Source organism: Convolutriloba macropyga, chromosome 13 (assembly GCF_964194025.1).
Source record: "Convolutriloba macropyga chromosome 13, txConMacr16.3, whole genome shotgun sequence".
In the NCBI taxonomy this organism is placed as follows: domain Eukaryota; kingdom Metazoa; phylum Xenacoelomorpha; order Acoela; family Convolutidae; genus Convolutriloba; species Convolutriloba macropyga.
The window spans coordinates 41,897,954-41,916,600 of record NC_134480.1 but is presented as its reverse complement, the minus strand read 5'-3'; the positions used below and the strand labels follow the sequence as shown (position 1 = coordinate 41,916,600).

General features: G+C 34.9%; 1 protein-coding gene across 9 annotated transcripts in view; it reads right to left on the bottom strand.

Annotated features, from left to right (window-relative positions):
• LOC142351519 (reversion-inducing cysteine-rich protein with Kazal motifs-like) overlaps positions 1-18,647 on the bottom strand; it is a 106,824-nt gene that overhangs the window by 17,426 nt on the left and 70,751 nt on the right. For 6 of the 9 annotated variants that reach the window (XM_075403581.1, XM_075403587.1, XM_075403585.1 and 3 more), the window contains exons 5-11: positions 10,289-10,330; positions 9,342-9,454; positions 6,429-6,556; positions 5,452-5,667; positions 4,910-5,055; positions 3,096-3,271; positions 2,052-2,342 (exon numbers count right to left, since the gene is read on the bottom strand). In XM_075403581.1, the coding sequence (XP_075259696.1) occupies positions 2,052-2,342; positions 3,096-3,271; positions 4,910-5,055; positions 5,452-5,667; positions 6,429-6,556; positions 9,342-9,454; positions 10,289-10,330 (1,112 nt within the window). Of the gene's footprint in view, positions 1-2,051; positions 2,343-3,095; positions 3,272-4,909; positions 5,056-5,451; positions 5,668-6,428; positions 6,557-9,341; positions 9,455-10,288; positions 10,331-14,599; positions 15,177-18,647 lie in introns of all 9 variants that reach the window. The other 3 variants (XM_075403588.1, XM_075403590.1, XM_075403589.1) reach the window with 2 other exon arrangements.

Below are 18,647 nucleotides of genomic sequence, written 5' to 3'. Positions count from 1 at the left end.
ACAATTACAAATGATATCATATTACATTTTCAGTGAAATGTGGCTTCTATTGACATTAGAAACATGGAATGAAGTTTCTTTGTGGCAATTAAAAAGTTTGATTAAGTATTAAACGATCTAATCGGTGTGTTGAACCAACTCCAGTGCTGAGAGGAAACTGTTTTTTTCACGCGTTTTATAATCTGGGGGAAGAAAATCGCAGCGCGTTTTTTTTCAGTTTATCAGAGCAGTTTTTTATAGAAAAAAAAAACAGTTCCTATTTACTGATAAAAATTGTTTCAATTGGTCACTTTTGCATGGGTTCATATTTATTAAATTCTTCGAAATTAAAAACAGGTCTTTTTGATATTCATGCATTTTTAAATTCTACGCAAACTTTAAAATGATTTTACCGCAAATCAGTTGAAAAACACATAAATGAATAGTAGCGGGAGGTTTGTAGGTTTCATCAGTTAAAAAAAGATAAAACGAAATTCAACGAAACAAAAAAATGAGAAAATTCGTGTGCTTTGTATTTTACCTGTGCTCTGTATGATTATTTTTATGTAATGATGATTCTTAGGGACTTTTGAGTACCTTATAGCGTCATGTGGATTTTGAAGTAAGGTATTTAAGTGTCTTAATTGGTTTAAAAATTTAGTTCAAAATTTTTGCCTAATGGCTTTAAAAATCCTGTTCGCCTAATCGAGTGTTCGCCTAAAATCCTCCGCCCCGTGTATACTGTTTTTAAAGAAGATATGAACAAAAAATCACTTCCCCTTTTGCGCCGTTCCTCAAGTTTTTTTTACCGAAACACCTTTCTCAGACGTCATTTCAGACTCCCACGACTTGCTGTTTATTCAAACAAGGCGACACACTACAAAAATCTGAAGACTGAAGAAAGTCTATGCGATTAAATTTGAATTCTATGTGAATTGTTTAATTTATCAGCCCGAGAATGGTTAAATACTAGAGCAAACAGAAGATGAAATTTGAAAAACTAGATTGTTTTAGCATTTGACCTTTCTCGGGCTTATAAATTAAACAATTCACATAGAATTAAAATTTTATCGCAAAGACTTTCTTCAGATTTTTGTTGTGTGTCCCCATGTTTGAATAAACAGCAAGTCCCGGGAGTCTGAAATGACGTCTGAAAGAGGTGTTTCGGTGAAAAACTCGAGGAACGGCGCAAAAAGAGTGGTTATTTTGTTCATCATTTCTTTGGAAACAATATACAAGGGGCGTAGGATATTAGGCGAAAACTCAATTAGGTGAACAGAGTTTTTGAAGCCATTAGGCAAAAATTTTGAACTAATTTTTTGAACCAATTAAAACACTTGAAGACCTTACTTCAAAACCCATTAGATGCTATACGGTACTCAAAAGTCCCTAAGAATCATCTTTACACAAAAATAATTACACAAAGCACAGGTAAAATGTACAATAGTTGTTTAACCTATTACATCACTTATACACCCCTACGTAAACTTCGGGCAAAAGAATTTGGCAATAATACGAGGAAAGAGTGGAGATTATAAAAGTTTCACTTCATTCCGTACACTGCTTTATTTAAATAGTTCGGAGCCATATAGGAAACGTCGAGAAAGATGTTGCCATAAATGCTGGATGGACCTAAACTGAAATGCTGCAATTACTCAATACTTTAATAAATTGCGACTTTATTTTTGTAAGCTATCATCGTGTAGAAGCAATTTTTAGGAACGCTTGAGTACTATACAGCGCTAAGTGGATTTTGAAGTCCTGTTTTAACTGTGTTAATTAGTTATTTGCCTAAGGTCCGCAAAACTTGAAAATTTTTGCCTAATGGCCACAAAATTGTGTTTGCCTAGCAGAGCTTTTGCCTGACATCCCATCCCCCCTACATACATCACCTTCACGAAGTATATATCACGAAGTATAATTTTACAAAGTATATATCTCTACTTTGAAGTCTGAATTAAAAAAACTGCAATGCTAACAAAAATTGAAAAAGCAATTGTAATAGACTTTAACCAATATAAGGGTTTTCATAGCCAAAAAAATAAGTGCACCAAAATCGGGACGCTACTTACCGACATAGTTTAGACGTGTGCGTTCTAGAGCATGGCTTTATCGTCAAGGCACAAGCCGCAGCTTTGAACACGAGAGGTTCACAATTCGAGATGTCCTTCAATGCGATCTCAACTCCCATACCAGCACCATCTGAATCAAACCCCCCTTTGTTCTTGTCACTTTTCCCACTGCTCCCTTCCTCTTCCTCCAAATGGGCGAACATTATTTTGTTATTGCGAGACCAGATCTTGTATAGACTGCTGGCTGCTTGGTCTGCTTCGTCTGTACATCTTCGGAAAGTAGATTCGGGTCTAAACATTTGAAACACCAGCTGAATAACCTATTTCTTACAGTCCATTTAGGGTCATACCGGTGTCACGACAAAACACCCAATGCCAAAATTCCCAATGAGCCAAAATACCAAAAAAAAACAAACAAGTTTTAATTGTAAGACTATTTCATTTGGCCATGCCTCAGCAGCGCGTGGGGCTTGATATGAAACTATCACAGCCAAATATGAGATCAAATTGTTCACTTAAGCATGATAAAAACCTGCTTCTATATCAAAAGCTAATTTGAGCTCCTCCTATTGATCGAAAAGCTCAAAGGGCATAAATTGGGTTATGATATTGGGTATTATGGCATTGGGTCTTTTTCCACATTGTGCATTTTGGCATTGGGTAAATTTTCATAGAATCATGCCAAATTAATTCCACAAAACGGCAGTGAAATTAACCGACAATTTTGTCACATCCTAAGATGAAACTTTGCATTCTGAGAGTCAATAACCAGGATTTGGATAACCATCTAAATTTTAACTTCGGACATTACTAACTTTTTTAAATCGACAAAAAGATGACAAAAAGTCATTCACTCTCATGCCGAGAAGCTCTAAAAACGATACATTAGAGACACTGAAAGTTTTTCATCTTATAAAAATTTAATTCACGGACTTAATCTGGGTTGAATCTGCCTGCTTACAGTTCATTCTTGATTTCAAACCCTTAATTCGAGTTGTAAATTACACCTGCTCATTAGTTCTGTGAAAATGTAAAAGTGCTAACTGATTATTAAATGATGAGCAAAAGTTCATTCTTGAGCAGCCTGGTCTGCACTGTCCAGCCACTATGTTCTGGACACATGACACTGCATCTCCAATGTCACTCCTCTGTCCACAGGCAAGGTCAAATGACTCCGCATTGTTAGATGTACCCTTCGAACCACCACGCATTGTGAAGATCTAAAAATCATTAAAATATAAATCCTCAATCTTTTCCATTTCTGCCCCTCCACCTCTTAGTGGGTTCATATTCTTTGTGGTATCCCGTTTTTTCACCCCAAGCGTTCGTGCCATCTCTGTAGCTGGTGAGAGCATAATGTACTTGGTGTGCGGGGCGCAAACGGAAAAATCCTAAATCATGTGCGTTCCACTTTTTCAACTAGAGCGAGTGCATTAACAACCGTGACGATTTCAACAAAGACTTTTCTAGCATTTATACCTCCTGAATTTTCGGATAAGTTTTCTGCAAACATAGGCGAACATTGAAAAGCGAACATTGAAAAGAACGTGTTCCTTTCATTAAGAATTGATATCATCAGGATATGCGCATTATAAGTAGTTACATTTGAAAATGACTAGATAAGTTGTACACAGATGAACTTTTGCAATTTGTTAAAAGGACAAAACTGGGGGGGGGGGGGGGGAATGTCTATAGGTCAAAAATCACGTTCTCAAAATTCATAAGTTCTCAAAACTCTTCCTCGTGTATTCAAAGCATTCAGCATGATATTGTTTCTCTTTGAAGTGACAGGAAATAATTACTTAGCGGCGTTAGCCTTCCGGCCAGAGTCAATTAAAAGCAGCTTGGAAGGGAGGGTGAATAGAAAAGAGCTACGGAGCAGGGGTGGGTTTGAAGTTGTGATTTGGTACGGAGCTGTTTTGATTATTGCCCAGCAGGGTCCGTCCAATTATGTCGCAAAACATGCCAGGTGGGGGGAGGCTTAACTCAAAACACGTCCGACCAGTTTCAATTTTGAACACAATTCCAATGTCAAAACAAAAGCACGTCTGCATAAATAGGAACAAACAAGTGTTACTGTTTTCATTTTACTTCCATCCAAAAATGCCTTAAATTTGAACAGTATGTCGTGCTCTCACAGCGTGAACAGATTCAAAAACGACTTCAGAATAAAAACAATATTTTTGCCTGTTTGTTGTATTGCTTTCGCGTGCTGTTTTGAACCAGCGAAATTTAGACTACTTTTAGCCTTCTTCAAACATCCCAAGCAAGACTAAAATATACCTATGATTCTCACCAGTTTATATATAATCCGGCAAGAGAAATGCAAGACCGATCACATATACCATTTTGTTGCTGAGCCTCGAAAATTTTTATTAATCAGGAACCAATTTAAAAAAATGCGTAAATGCTAGAAGAGTTCTTTATTTTCGATTACATTAAAAATTTGAACTGTGGAAACAATTTTTCCACCTCCAAACTTTTGCACTCAAAATTTGTATTGTAAATATTGTTTTAACTTTAAATTGTACAATCCCTATAATAGAAATTTGTATAATTTCGGTAACAATTTTTTGCTGCGCCTTCAAAATTTAGCTCTTGAGAAAAATTCATATTTATCTGATTAAAATTTGATTAAAACTTTTTGAACGTTACAAAACCATTTGCACTCTAAATTTCACTCTAAAATTGTACTCTAAAAAATCTTCTCACCTGAGGAAAATTTGACGACGGGGGGGGGGGGGCAACTTTGCGACATTAAAAATTTTACATTGATGTTTCCAGAGATGAAATTGATGTTTCCAGAAATGAAAACGATGCTCTTTAAATTTTGAGAACAGTTTGATGGTAGTACTAACATTAGTGCAGTGTCTGTGACATGAGTCGGTGGGTGATATCATGTTGCAGCAGTACATGCCCTGACCATTGACAGTAGACAGAGTCCAAGTCAGATTCAGACTGTCGTCTCTTGGCACTTTGCTGTCTCGCGGGAACTTATTCAGCTCTGAAACACAACAACCACAAATTAGGAGTTAAGAACGAAAACGGACAAAGGGCACCAAAGGGAAAAATGGGATCAAAAAGGGTAGAAAAATAATAAGGGTATAAAAGGGTAAAAAGGTGAAAGGGTAAAAACAGGGTTAAAAAAGTTTGGTAGTATTTTAAGCAAGAAAAATGCTTTTGGCAGGAAAAAAGTTTTTGGCTAGAAATGTGCTTTTATTTTCAAACCAAAGTCTATCAGAACCTATTAAAGAACTTTTCAATATACAATGTTGTTATCAGTTTAACAACAAATTCTATACAAATTTAATTATCGCTTTAAACATACTTCTTTTATCAATCGATAAAAGCGAGATTCCTTTGATTGCAAGTGACGTCATCAACTGAAATGAAATCGTACCTGAAACTTTGAGACACTTTTTCAAATGTAGTACTGCCTCCTCTGCATCTGATAGACTGAATGAGGTTGCAGTCCTAGAGGGATCCACACACTTCTCTCTCAGGTTCTCATACGATATCCTCACATCCAGAGTCTGCAAGTGTCTTCTGCACTGTTCTCTGCTGCATGTCCATGATTGGTAGTCACGACTCTCGATTTCGTCACAACACGACTCGTCTGAACAAAGTGAACAATTTTTCGTCACTTTAAAAACTTTTTCCTTTCCCAGTTGTTAAGAACAATTATTTTCGATGGTGTGGGGTTATCTTTCGAATGTGTTATTAAAAATAGTTGTAGTGTTCGATATTTTGATTTAGATTATATATTAGTTATTATATTAGATTATATATATATATATATATATATATATATATATATAATATATATATATATATATATATATATTTATATACATTTATATATATATATATATATATATATATATATATATATATATATATATTTATATAATTGTTTCCTTTGATTGCAACTGTTTTGGATGATCGTCGAAAAAGTCACTTCTGTTCGTTTTCGACAAAAAGTCATTTCAGTTGCACCAGTAAAATATACAATATACAATATGACCATATTGAACAACTGATACTTTTCCCCTAAGACTCTCGTCTTAACAAAATCGCCAAATCCGTTTTACAAAAGAACTCCTTTTCCCAGTAAAATATATGGATAAGACTACATTGAACAATTGATACGTTTACACCAAACGCATCTGAACAAAATCACAAATTACGTTTCACAATAGCATTTTTTAAATATAATATTGAACCTCAGCTTGACCATCTTAGGCAAATTTAGCTGCAATAGTGGTACGACGCCGAAGTTTCAGAACTGATTTCATTTGTGATGGACACGACTATGAAAACTAAGTTACCTACTTCAATGCTACTACATACTCCAGAATGTACTGGTGTTAAACTTACAGTGTGTGCCCTTATGGTACTGGAGGTCTTCTAGTAACTCTGACAACTCGTTTCCAGTCGGGCCCAGACACCTCCGGATCCTCTTTAGTGTCTTGTTCAGTTGCTCGTACGTCCGATCCACCAGACCACTAAAACACCATGAATAGCATCACATGTGGCGTAATAACAAATGGGACAGCTCAGAACCAGCTCAGAAATGGCGTAATACTGGTTCATTGCGAATAACGGAACTAACAATTGGTTTCACAATTATAAAGTTAATGGTTTAGACTTTAGGTTCTCCGAAATTGTCAGCAAATTCTGCGCAAAATATATTAAAAGTTGATTTTTGGAATCGACATCAGCTTGTCTTTTTGCTGTCTATGGTGGTCCGATAGTTTAAAGAATTAGGAGTGATTTTATAAGAAAAGCTTTGAGCCTAAATAATTGGTGTCAACAACGCAGAACTTTTGCTTCATAAAAAAGAGGAATATTCGTTTTTTTTTTCACTTTCTCACAATTCATGTTACAAAAGCCGCTTTTATTTTTCTATTCCCACTAAACAACTTTATAAACCAATTAAAGGCGGACAAATTGCACTCAAATAACAACGAGTGCTCGCTATAATTGTCGTCTGCTTCATCGCGGGGAGCCTCTTAAAATTACATTACAGCTCTCTTTAGACCACTATAAATATTAAGGCGGAAAAATGAAACTAATTTCAGAGAACTGGTGAATATACTACTGTCTGATTTCGTTTGTACCCCCCCCCCCACCAGCTTAATGGGTGCATATTATGTGCAACGCCCAGACGCACGTGCCATATTTTACATACTGACTTACTATGTAATGACACGTGCTCTGTAACTGGGAGTGCATAACGTACTGGGGTCACAAACGGAAAAGATCCATACTTTCAGTAGTGAAGTGCAGCAAAATAAGTTAGCGGCTAAACTTCAAATCACGCTTAAAACAAGAAGTCAAGCGTGAAACCGTCACTCAAAATCACGCATGGGAACGAACGAATATTTTTAACATTCAGCAATGAAACGGAACAAAAAAATGTAGATAAACAGAGAAGGTTTAAAAACGAAAATTAAGCGCTTTTCAGTTCACAGCAGCGTAATTCAGACAAATTGTTACATTTACAGATGCGAAGGAGAAAAAGAAACGAACAAATCGCCCAAGATTGGTTGTAACTTCTCTTATAATTGAGACCATGGAAGAATTAAAATCAGAGCAGTACATATTTTTTTATCGCTCTGTTTCATAATAGAAGATTTTGCCAATGTCTCGACGGCGGCGATTGTATTTCAATAATACGAGTTATCAGAACATTTTTTTTAAAGTGCCTCAAGTTGAATTATATAACTATCTAAATATCTCGCGTGAAAACATGCTGCAGGTAAAAACAGTGTTTAATTTTTCTGAGGAATAATAGCTGAGGCAAAAAGTTTGATTAAAAAACTGCTGAAACGATAATGAGAAACAAGACATGAAAGATAAGTTCTCGAATGGCAGAATTTTTATAATTAATTAACAATAGTAAAAGGAGTTATTGAAACTAAACACCACTACAATTGATTATCAGCAAAAAAATTGAGCTAAAAAAATCAACAGAAAAGAACAACACAAAGCAGTTAAAGCAACTTTGACAGTTGTTTGAGCAAAACATACATCCATTCTAAGAATCAACGCTGCGTCAAGATACATTGTGATTCTATTTTCTTGGAGAAAAATTAGGTTTTAGTCAATCCACAGCTTCAAATTTTGAGCTATAAATTTTGTGTTGCAAAAAAATTGCATAACCAAGTTTGATCAATTGATAGGAATTTCGATTGTGTAAAACACGAGGCAGATATACTCTTGATAATTAACACCTTGTAGGAAGAGAGGGTAAAAGATTCAGCGAATACTAAGAAAAAAATCATTTTTAGATATCAGATTTTGCATTAAAAAACAGATTCCTATTTTTTTTTGCTCCCGCTTCCATTGTAGCACTTGTTTCGATAACAGAAGTTACACCTACTCGCTCGCTTTAAATAGAAGTCTACAAATTTCAGGCTTTTGATATTTTCTGCCGGTAAAAAATTCTGCTGTTAAAAAATTCTGCTGTTAATTTCAGATTTTTGATATTTTCTGCCGGTAAAAAATTCTGCTGGTAAAAAATATTTAACACTATTTTTAAAGCCTATAATAGGATTCAAGTTTTCCAAAGTTGTTCAACTGGACCCAAATGGACTCAGAGAAAAGCAGGGCTCGTTTTGACGCCTATTACCATTAAAAGACTTAATTTTCAGGTATTTTTTCATTTCAAATTTGGAAACCCGTGCCTACGAGGATCTTGTACACAACATTAGACACACTTATTGACGCTTTTCTGCCATTTGATACAAAACAAAAAAATTAAAACTTTGCCCTCATGAGTACATCTTTGGTACCATAAAGTCTATTATTTGGATTGAGACGTTTAGTTGCCAATTTTAGTTCATTTCCTACAAAAAAGTGCTATACTGCTATTATGTTTAAAAAAATTACTTCCAACTGGCCAGTAATTTTAAGTATTTAGGTGATGTTCTAAGCTAAAAGAGTTGGAGAGCAATAATGTGTAAACGATTCTCTCTGAGATGATTTAATGATACCACAAGTAAAATAACTGATTGTTGTTGTTGTTATATTTTAACAAGTTCGTTTTATTCGCTATCAATATTCAATCTGGGATCATTTTTCGACTCTCATCAAATTTAGAAGTCTACTGAGAACTTTTTGTAGGACGCTCTTTGCTTAGATCGGAAATGTTTAGTTTTCCGTATCGATGACTTACAACGCAAGGCAAAACCAAACGCGAAGCAACTTTGGCTGAATTTAATATCATTCATGTTATTATACATTTCTTTTGAGCTTCTGTATCAAAATTGACAAGTATTTACTTACTCTAGAAAATCCTGACATGCATCTTTGCACTCCGCCCTGTCGTGTGGGTACTTATTCTTTGTACAAGACTTGTGGGCTGTCTTCAAACTGTCCAGACAATAAGCAATGCCATCCTAAACAGACACAAAGTCTAGTCTATTATTCACTCTTATGGCATTTTGACGGTTATGGCTGTCAATGCAGCTTAATTTATTTACTGCAGAGGAGTAAAAGTTCAAAAGCCAACTGTCGTTAGGGCGGCGCCATATTTACAACGTCCAGGGCTGCAAAGCATCAGTTAAATTGAAATTCAACAAATGACAGGGTGGAGTTGGAACAATTATGAAGGTCAAATTTTGTTTACTTGATCATCAGAACTGCTTTTTTCTATTACAATTGATGAGCAACTAATATACTATTTCGCTTTTTTTCGAGTTTCAACTTAAGGAAAAAAATGTAAACGCGAGAGAATTTTATCGATATTCGAAGAAAAATAATGCAAACATTCTTAAGAAACTATAAAAAATTTAAGGTAGAATTGCTATGGCTTCATGAATTCGGAAACAATGTATATAGGTTTCGTGACTGATAAAGTTACTGCGAAAATCCGGTATTAATAGAGAGCCGCGCAGCGGTTCCAGATGAAAGCCGGAACTCCGCAGCGGCTTTACGTAACTAGAGTTACGTAACGTTGCTTGAAACACGAACTTGAAACTGGGTCGCTTGAAACACGTGGAATTCTAGAAGCTGGCTGTGCATTATCAGACTTGCACGTGCGTGTTCCAGGCATCAAAGCCTGCTGGACGGAATATTTCTCGAACCCAGTCATTAAAACAAAAGAAGAAGCTACGATGACGTTTTAAACGATGACGTCTGCCACTAGAGATTGTTTCTTTTGCTATGATATAAACCTGTATTATCTTTGTAACTTGCATAAGAGAGCCAAACCATATAGTGGAGAATTTCACCTGGCTTTTGCATGTTGACTTGACCGAGTCTTCCGCCATCGCCTAAAACACAAAATATTATTCAAACATCATAAATGCGGAACAGAAAGTCGCCAAAACCAATAACTGGATGTCAAACAACAATTTAATTCTAAGCGACCTTAAACAGCACACGATAAGTGAAGCTCCTGGCGTTTGGGTCTGACTAAATATTACCCGCCGTGACCTTAAGGTCTTAATCTCCCAATAATGATTCTGCAATCAAAAAAAATTCTTGTACACAAAGATGGAGTGCAACCAAGTTTTGTTAAATATTGGAACCTCAATATCCGGGTTGATAAGGAAACATGAAAATCGATAATTGCGTTATAAAATAATTTTGTTCGCGGCATCTGATGCTGTAATGTTAGGTAGTCTGAACATGCGCAACTACTGTAAAAATGGACTATCAGTAGTTGCGAACCATCATCATCTCTTGAAAAACATCGAATTAATACAAATCTTTGTTATCAAACCTTGATTCGGAATCAAAAGTTTTTGCTCATTAAAGGTTTAAATTTTCTTAGTGTCTACTCTCAAATGAGCCGATCATCTCTTACTTGGAAACCTAAAGTGCTACCCATTACACCAACTGGTCTTCAACTTTGAATTCTTGACATCTAACGTGTTCTCTCGTTTTTTTACCCCTCAATCTCTCAATAAATTTAAGTAGAACAAGTAGAGCTTCAAAGTGCTCTAGCACACAATTTGAAATTGGTAATCCTCTCTCAGCCTTCTAATATGTTACATGAATTTTTGGGAAAACAACAGGGAGTCATATTCCCCTTTCATAAATACCATTTTATATATACGCAAGACAAGCTGCATCCGTTTAACTCATTAAAAATTAGAATAATAATCGATAATTTGTCCTAAAAATTGTCTTCAGTTTTAAAAATATTTTTATTGAAAACACTACAAACAGTTGTAAATTTTCATCTGATATGGCTAAAGAATCACTGTTTATGATCCTGGGCTAATTTGGCAAATCTCGTGATTCACTTCCTGATAATCCTTCTATTACTTTCCTTATTATTTTTCTGTTTCAAGGTTTCTGTTTTGGTGACATAATTTAGAGAAAGTAGTATTAATATTTGCATAATCATGGACAATTTATCGTGCATAGTGAAAAAAAAACAAGTTTTCCAAGCACTGTAGGAAAAATAAAACAACTGTGGGAATAAATAAAGATCGGATGAAATGTTCTCAAACGACAGGCGGGGCGCCCTCCCTTATGCTCGTCTAAAACCTTAACCACGTAGCTACACTGTATTTGCTACTTCCTAACTCACAACCGCTTTTATTTCAGCAAAACTATATTTCGGAATGAGAACAATTGAGATAACGCAAAAATTACGAAAAGCGCGAAAAAATTACTTGAGAACGAAGATTAGCGCAATAACGGTTCAGCAGAAAATTTTAGATTAGAAAAAAAGACACATACGTTTCTCGCCTCTGGCTTCGTTCGAGAGCAATTGAAAACATACATCTCATGGTTAATCATATCAACGCGGAAATGTTTTGCTGAAATCCAAAGCTGTCTCTATTAAGTCTGCTAAGTTAACATCAGAAAAAAATTTGAGTAAAAACTTCAATTGATTCACGATTCAATGTCAGTAATTTTGATAGCGGTCCAACTGAATAAACCTGAAAGATGATGAACAGATTCTGCTGTAAACAAACGCTTTCAATTCATCTCGCCCATTTCTTTCTGTTGTCTGAATTTTTGGTCACTCATAAATACTCAAGGTATTTATTCCATTAAAATTCAAATCAATATTTTCTTACAATGACTACTCTCAAATGTACGACACGATATCATATTAGTCTGTAGTCGTTTAAATGCTCATTCAGTTGTCAATGCCAACAAGGCCGACCCGACCCGAGCTCATCTACAGTAGCTTTTTAACAGAAAAATTCTTTAAAAATTTACAAAAAAGATATTAGAAAACTAACAGGACCTGTCTTCAGTTGAACTAAGCCATAGAAACGGATTGAAAGTGCAGACTAACTCAAAAAACGCAAACCATTTGCGAAAACAATTTATTGAGGTAATTAAAATCATAAGCTAATAACTATTTGTTTTTTATTTCAACTGTTATTTGTACTCAGTAAAAATGACACTGAAAGGTTAAACATGTTCACTTGGGATTTTATTACGCTAATGTGCTAAAAGAAGAGAGAAAGAAATACAAATATTGACCACTCGCAATATTGACCACTTACTGTTCAACAAACAAAACATCAGTTAAGACATAATGACAATAAATGCGTTAATTTTTGAATTACAAGGAAGCGGAAGGGAGCGCTCAATGATGGGAATTAGTTACAAGTTGAAAAAAAGAAAAACAAAAAATTGAATTTTTTTTTAAAAAAATAGAGAACAATTATCATAACTTTTAAATTCTATTAGCTATAAACTGACTGCATTGAATAGCTAAATTCAATATTCAATGAGACACTGATGAGACTTCTCAGCATTTAGAAAACATTTTCCGACTACAAAGAAAAAAAACAAGCAAACACAGCAAATTTAAAAAATTGAAAGTAAAGTATCGCAGCCATTAAAATGAATTACTCAGTAAAAACTTTTTAAATTTCAATGCATTTTTTCAACAGCAGTGGGATTTTTTTTGTAACAAAATGACTTCAACAAACCAGCAAACATTAAAAAAATTAAAACACACAAAATTTTCGAGAAAACCCGTAGTATCAAAGCTACTAAACTCAATAGCTTTGAACGGAATTCAATAATTACGCTAAGTTTTGCCTCGATGGTACGACAATGATATCTGTCATTTGTAAGACATCTGTAAGTTTTCACAATAAGTCTTATGACTATGAAAACGATAACAAATACCGGCAAAAACAAAAAACTCATTAAAAAAAGTGCGAGAATAAAACATCGAAGCCTAAACTTTCTACTGAATTTTTTTTCTATGATCAATTGAACGTCTTCCCTAAGCCAATGAATTATAAAATTAATAAATTTATGAAAACTCGTGGCATCGAAGTCATAAAACCAATATTTAGAAAATAAAACCGCTAGTCAAATTAATTTTGGTTGCAGTAGAAAAGAAAAGGGTTCTTGTCATTAGTGAGACGGACTTACAAGTACACAGACATAAGATGTTAAAACTAAAAATTCGAAAAATTGTTTTTGAAGTCTTGGCAGCCATTAGCTGTCCACTCAAAGCACTAGATAGGTTTAATTGCTGCTCATCGGGAAACCTATGGCAGTTTTAGTCAACGAGACTATGACAGGACTACAAAAAATCATTAAAATCTCATGAAAATCAAATTTTCATTAAAAATTACGATAACTCAAGAGTCCGAGCCATAAAAACGTGAGCAATTCCTTCAAAACGAATTATTTGTTCATTGGCCATCATTTGACTGTATATAAGATTTGTCATTAACGGATCCTTGATATGAAAATTGAATAGTCTCTAGAACTTGAAAAAAACACAAAAAAAATGAAAAGATCAGCTCTCAAATAGATTCGAAATTTTTTTATAGCAAAATCCACTATGAGACCAAAACTAGTCTTTTTATCGCCTTTCGTCTATTAGAAACGCAAAATCGTTTGATTTTTCAGCGTAAAAAGTAATTTTGAATTAAAATTTTTCTAGAAAATATCTTAATTTGAACAAAAATTACGCTAAAAGTGAACAAAATCACGCCAAATATCACGTGTTCACACAAAACTTAAAACCTCGATAACTCCTCGAAAAAAGCGAAACTAAAAAAATCTTTTATTTCGAATTCGCTGGACAAGCTTTTTAATGATACCACTCACATTTCTGTACGATGAATATATCGATCGGCCAAAATTGACTGAACAAAAAACCCATTGAGTATATAGCCCCCCCCCCACAAGTCGGTCGGCCAAACATGCAATTTCCCTATTTGAAACCAGGAAACAAACCCGATATCTCCGCATTAAACCGTTTCTTCTGCATTCCATCATTTCGGGTGAAAATAAAGTAACTGTAATACAATCACATCACATTTATTTTACATGAAACGTCCACCTACAACTCATAGGACAGCAAAATCGTATCATTGAGTTTTTCGGGAGATTAAAATATCTCAAAAGTTCAACTTTAAATGTAGGGGTAATTGTAAAGGTGTAAATAAATACCCGAGCCGATAAGCACATTTAGGGTGCCCTAACGGCATCGTTCTCTGGAAAAAATCATTAACTGTTTCACTGTCCTAGAAAATAAATTGTTGCAATTCTCAAAGTCTAACTTTTAAAATCTCAGAAATTGTCGCAGCTGAAATACTAACTGAAGGTTCTTCGAGAGTGCATTTGCACAAGTGCTTTTTAGACTTTTTCTCTGAAGATTTCCAGTAACAAGAACATGCATCCGAACCCACAGCATTCCAGTCGAAGTCTATGGGTTCATTCGCGTCATCAGCTGCTGTAACTACACCCAATAACGGGACAGGGATGAAGTTATAACTAATAGATATAACTAGTAAAGAGTAATACGCCCATTTCAACAGCATTATGATGGGCTTGGTATTGAACGTGACTTACGGAGTAATCAAAAAGTATAATTTGCAAAAATTGGCAATTATATTGCTTGCTTAAGTTAAGATAACGGTTTAAGCATACAGAAACTTGCAGTAATATCGAAATAATAACTCAAGAATTATTTCAATGCTATTATTGCAATATATAATATCTTTTGAATAGTTTTTACAAAAGGTAAAATGTCTTGGGTGGTAAATAAATTTGAGGTCTGCAGATACAGTGTTTAACTCAAGAAATAATTTTGCAATTGTGACAATAATTCAGGCTTCAAAATTGGACGTTTAAGTTGTTGACAAACTTGTCTGAAACCTGCAATGGACGCATAAGCTGGTGAAATTAATTCATAGACTTGATTGAATACATGAAACTCTATAATATATCAGTGTTTGTTCAGCTTTGTCATAAATCACGCATGCCCAAACCCTTCATAACTTATTAACTTAGATAGATTAGGGACACTGCAAGTCGTATCATGGCATAACTGTTTCTGCTCATTTTTATCGTATTCAGCCTAGACAGTTGTGAAAAAAGGTAACATCAGACATAATTTGATCATCTTAAACTTGTTGACCTAAAGTGGTCGGTTTTATGCTCATTTAGACGAAAAACTGTCTAGCCGATGACGATTCCGCAATTTTGCAATATATATGCAAAATTGGAACCTGGTTTAATAAAGTCGGCAAGAAGCCTCCGTTTTTTTCTGAAAAAAAACTGTGTTCTTGTTTAAATGCTCTAAGAGTGATAACTGTTTAAGCCTGTATATAAAAACTGCAATGATTCATAACTAAATCCAACTTTCAAAGCCAAACCCTGAAACTGGGCTAAGATAAAGACCTGCCTTTAAATTACCGGGTCTTGAATCTGCAATGAGGCGTTATAAGTGAATTATAAAAACGGGGCTGACTGACTGGTAAAAGCCGTTTAAATGATTAACTGTTTTGTAATAACTATTACAAGCTCTCACTTAACTAGCGAGAGAGTTGCTCACTTGGAATAATATCTTTCAATTTTAGGATTTTCAGCCGGTGAAAAACTGTGTAAATAAAGGCATATGTTCACAATAACCACAAAAAACACCTGGCAACATTATCAACTTGAACACGGTCAGTTAAGCTAGGTTTGACTTAACCTACAAAATGAACAGCCACGAATGGTCGTCAATTAATTCGCTAGAATAAACAGTCTGATCATAAATTTTGCAAATTGGAATAACGATGTTCGACGCTATAAATTAGGCTCAAAGTTGGCCCAATTTTGCTGTCAAATAACGAATCAATCATTTTTATTTTAAAATAGCGAAAACCAACCCAATCGAACTGATGTAACCAAAATTTAGTAACTTGGGTTTTGAAATTATTCCAGGCTATATATGACTAACAAATTACGAGGACAAAATTTTCGAATATTTCAAATTCAGAAAATCACCGGTCATCAAGTGGGTGTTTACATTGTTCATATTTGTAAACAAAAGAAAACAAAAACAATAGTGAAAACAATATTCATATGTAAAACGACGCGTCAATTAGTCCGTGTGTAGGTCTGCAATACAAGTAATACCCCTTAAGCTACAACTGGCCAGAATATTGCTGGCGGTGGACAAAAATAACAAGATTAAGATAGAGTGGGGGGAATCTTTTCATCCCTTTTCCCTAAATTCCCTCAAGATGGCTCCCGGCTTATGGAACAGCAGCAGTCTACTTTTATTCTCTCCCTTTTTCTCTCTTTATCACACTCTACCCATGTTGCACTTACTAAATGGGCTATTTTTATTATAAACTGGTAGTCAGTTGATCAAATTGTTTGTAAAGTCCCACACAAATCCTACTTGCCACCTATTTAGTACATAAATAATGGCGATAAAAGAGCGAACATTCTAATGATGTTAATCGGTAAATTAAACGCTAAACGCCCTATTTAGCCCCAAGAAATTAAATTTGCTCCATAAATTGCCCGGCTTTTAAGTGTTTCAAAAAGGGGAGCGGGTATAGTTACTTTACACCTATTATTGGGCTTTGTTTACTGTGTAGTAAGAGCTATAGAAGCAATAGACATAGTTAATTCTATTGTATGTGTTTTTACTCAATTCTCCCATTCTTTTCCTTATTTCGCCTTCCTTTTCCTCTTGTAGCTCCCCTTTGATTTTCAGTTTCCACTTCAAAGCATTTGGTGTTATTTGTCAAATGCAAACTAGTGCCGCCACAGACCCCTTTACCCCCTTTTTTTACCCCCTCAACCTACCAACCCCCCCCCCCCTCTTCCTGTTTTCTATCTTCCGTCCTCCCTTCTTAGTCCCAGTGAAGTCTGCTAAAAAGGACTTAGGCACTTAACGAGAACAGAGTCTACAGAGAAGCGGGAAGCATTTGAAGATATAAAGGCCTCACCTAATCTCTATTTGCATATGTTCACCTATTTTTGGTAAATCTTATTATTTTAATTTTCTTTGAATTTCGATTATGTGGTTGATGTCCAATTTTAGCGCCCAAGAAAATCCCACGTCCCATGACTAATACGAAGATGAAAGATGTTGTAATCTCTAGAAAAATAAAACAGTACACCATGCTTTTTTCGGGGCATTTTTATTCTTGCAAATTTTGAGCCGAGAATATGATTGCGGAACAAAATGCAGGCAGCCCAAACAGCAAATATAAATAGCAAGGGAAAATTCGGAATTTCATTTCTAACATGCTCGGTTAGCAAAAAAATATATAGGTAGCGACCAAAATTAACACCAGAGAATATGAAATTAGAAGAAGAATTAAGTAAACCTCAAAACAAAAAAAAAACTCAACCTCCAAACATAAAACAAACAACTAACATCGGATGAATTGCTCTCGAGCGACAGGCGGGTTCAATTTAATTTAGGGCTGTAGCAAATAAATGTTTTTATGGGTGCAAAAAACTCCAACCTCATAGGGGTTCGAACCTACGACCTTCAAGTCTGAAATCCTAACCACTAAGCTATAACGGCTCTGATACTCAATCGCTCACAATGGCTTTTATTTTATCAACACATTTTATTTCGCAATAAAAGTAATCGATATCAAGCATTAAAAGGTCAATTGAAATCGTATAAAGTTCTAGAATAACAGTGCAAGAACGGTCAAGCAAAAATTTTGCATAAAAAGGACAAAAGTTTACAATAACTGCTTCAAATTTTCTTTGAGAGAAATTAAACAGAAAAAAGAAAAACTTAGGGACAAAGCGCACCAAATAAAAAATTGATGCTCTCATGCAATCAACATTGGACACATTCAACACAACTTTTACTCATATAATTGCTTCGTGTAAACCCATTCCCGAGTCACAACTAATACCAAGGAAAAGAGTTCCTGAAAATCCACCAAAAACTCTGTGCAACTAAAGACAAGATTAAATCAAACACAACTGTTTGCCCAAAACTAACTAAAAACAACACTTCGAGGGCCGAGAAATTCCACCTGATTCCACCCATCAAAAATTGTACAATCACAGCACGAAAATCCTATTTTACCCAACAATTTATTTTCCACTAGCATTCAGCTACACACGATTCAATGAAAATATAGCAACTACAACATTACCCAATTCTTTGAAGCACATAAGAGATTTTTTAAGAGACAAAACTATAAAAGTAAATTGGTAAATGACTGTTAAATATTTTTCTCCCAAATAACCAAAAAATGGTCCAGCTCCGCGGTGAGAAAACTGGAAATGAGAAAATTTTAAAGATTGGTGTTGTCTTGTCGTGTTGTCAGTTAAATGAATCTAGTTAAATGTCAGTGCCGTGAATAGAAAGCTTTTTGACCTCTGTTTCACTTC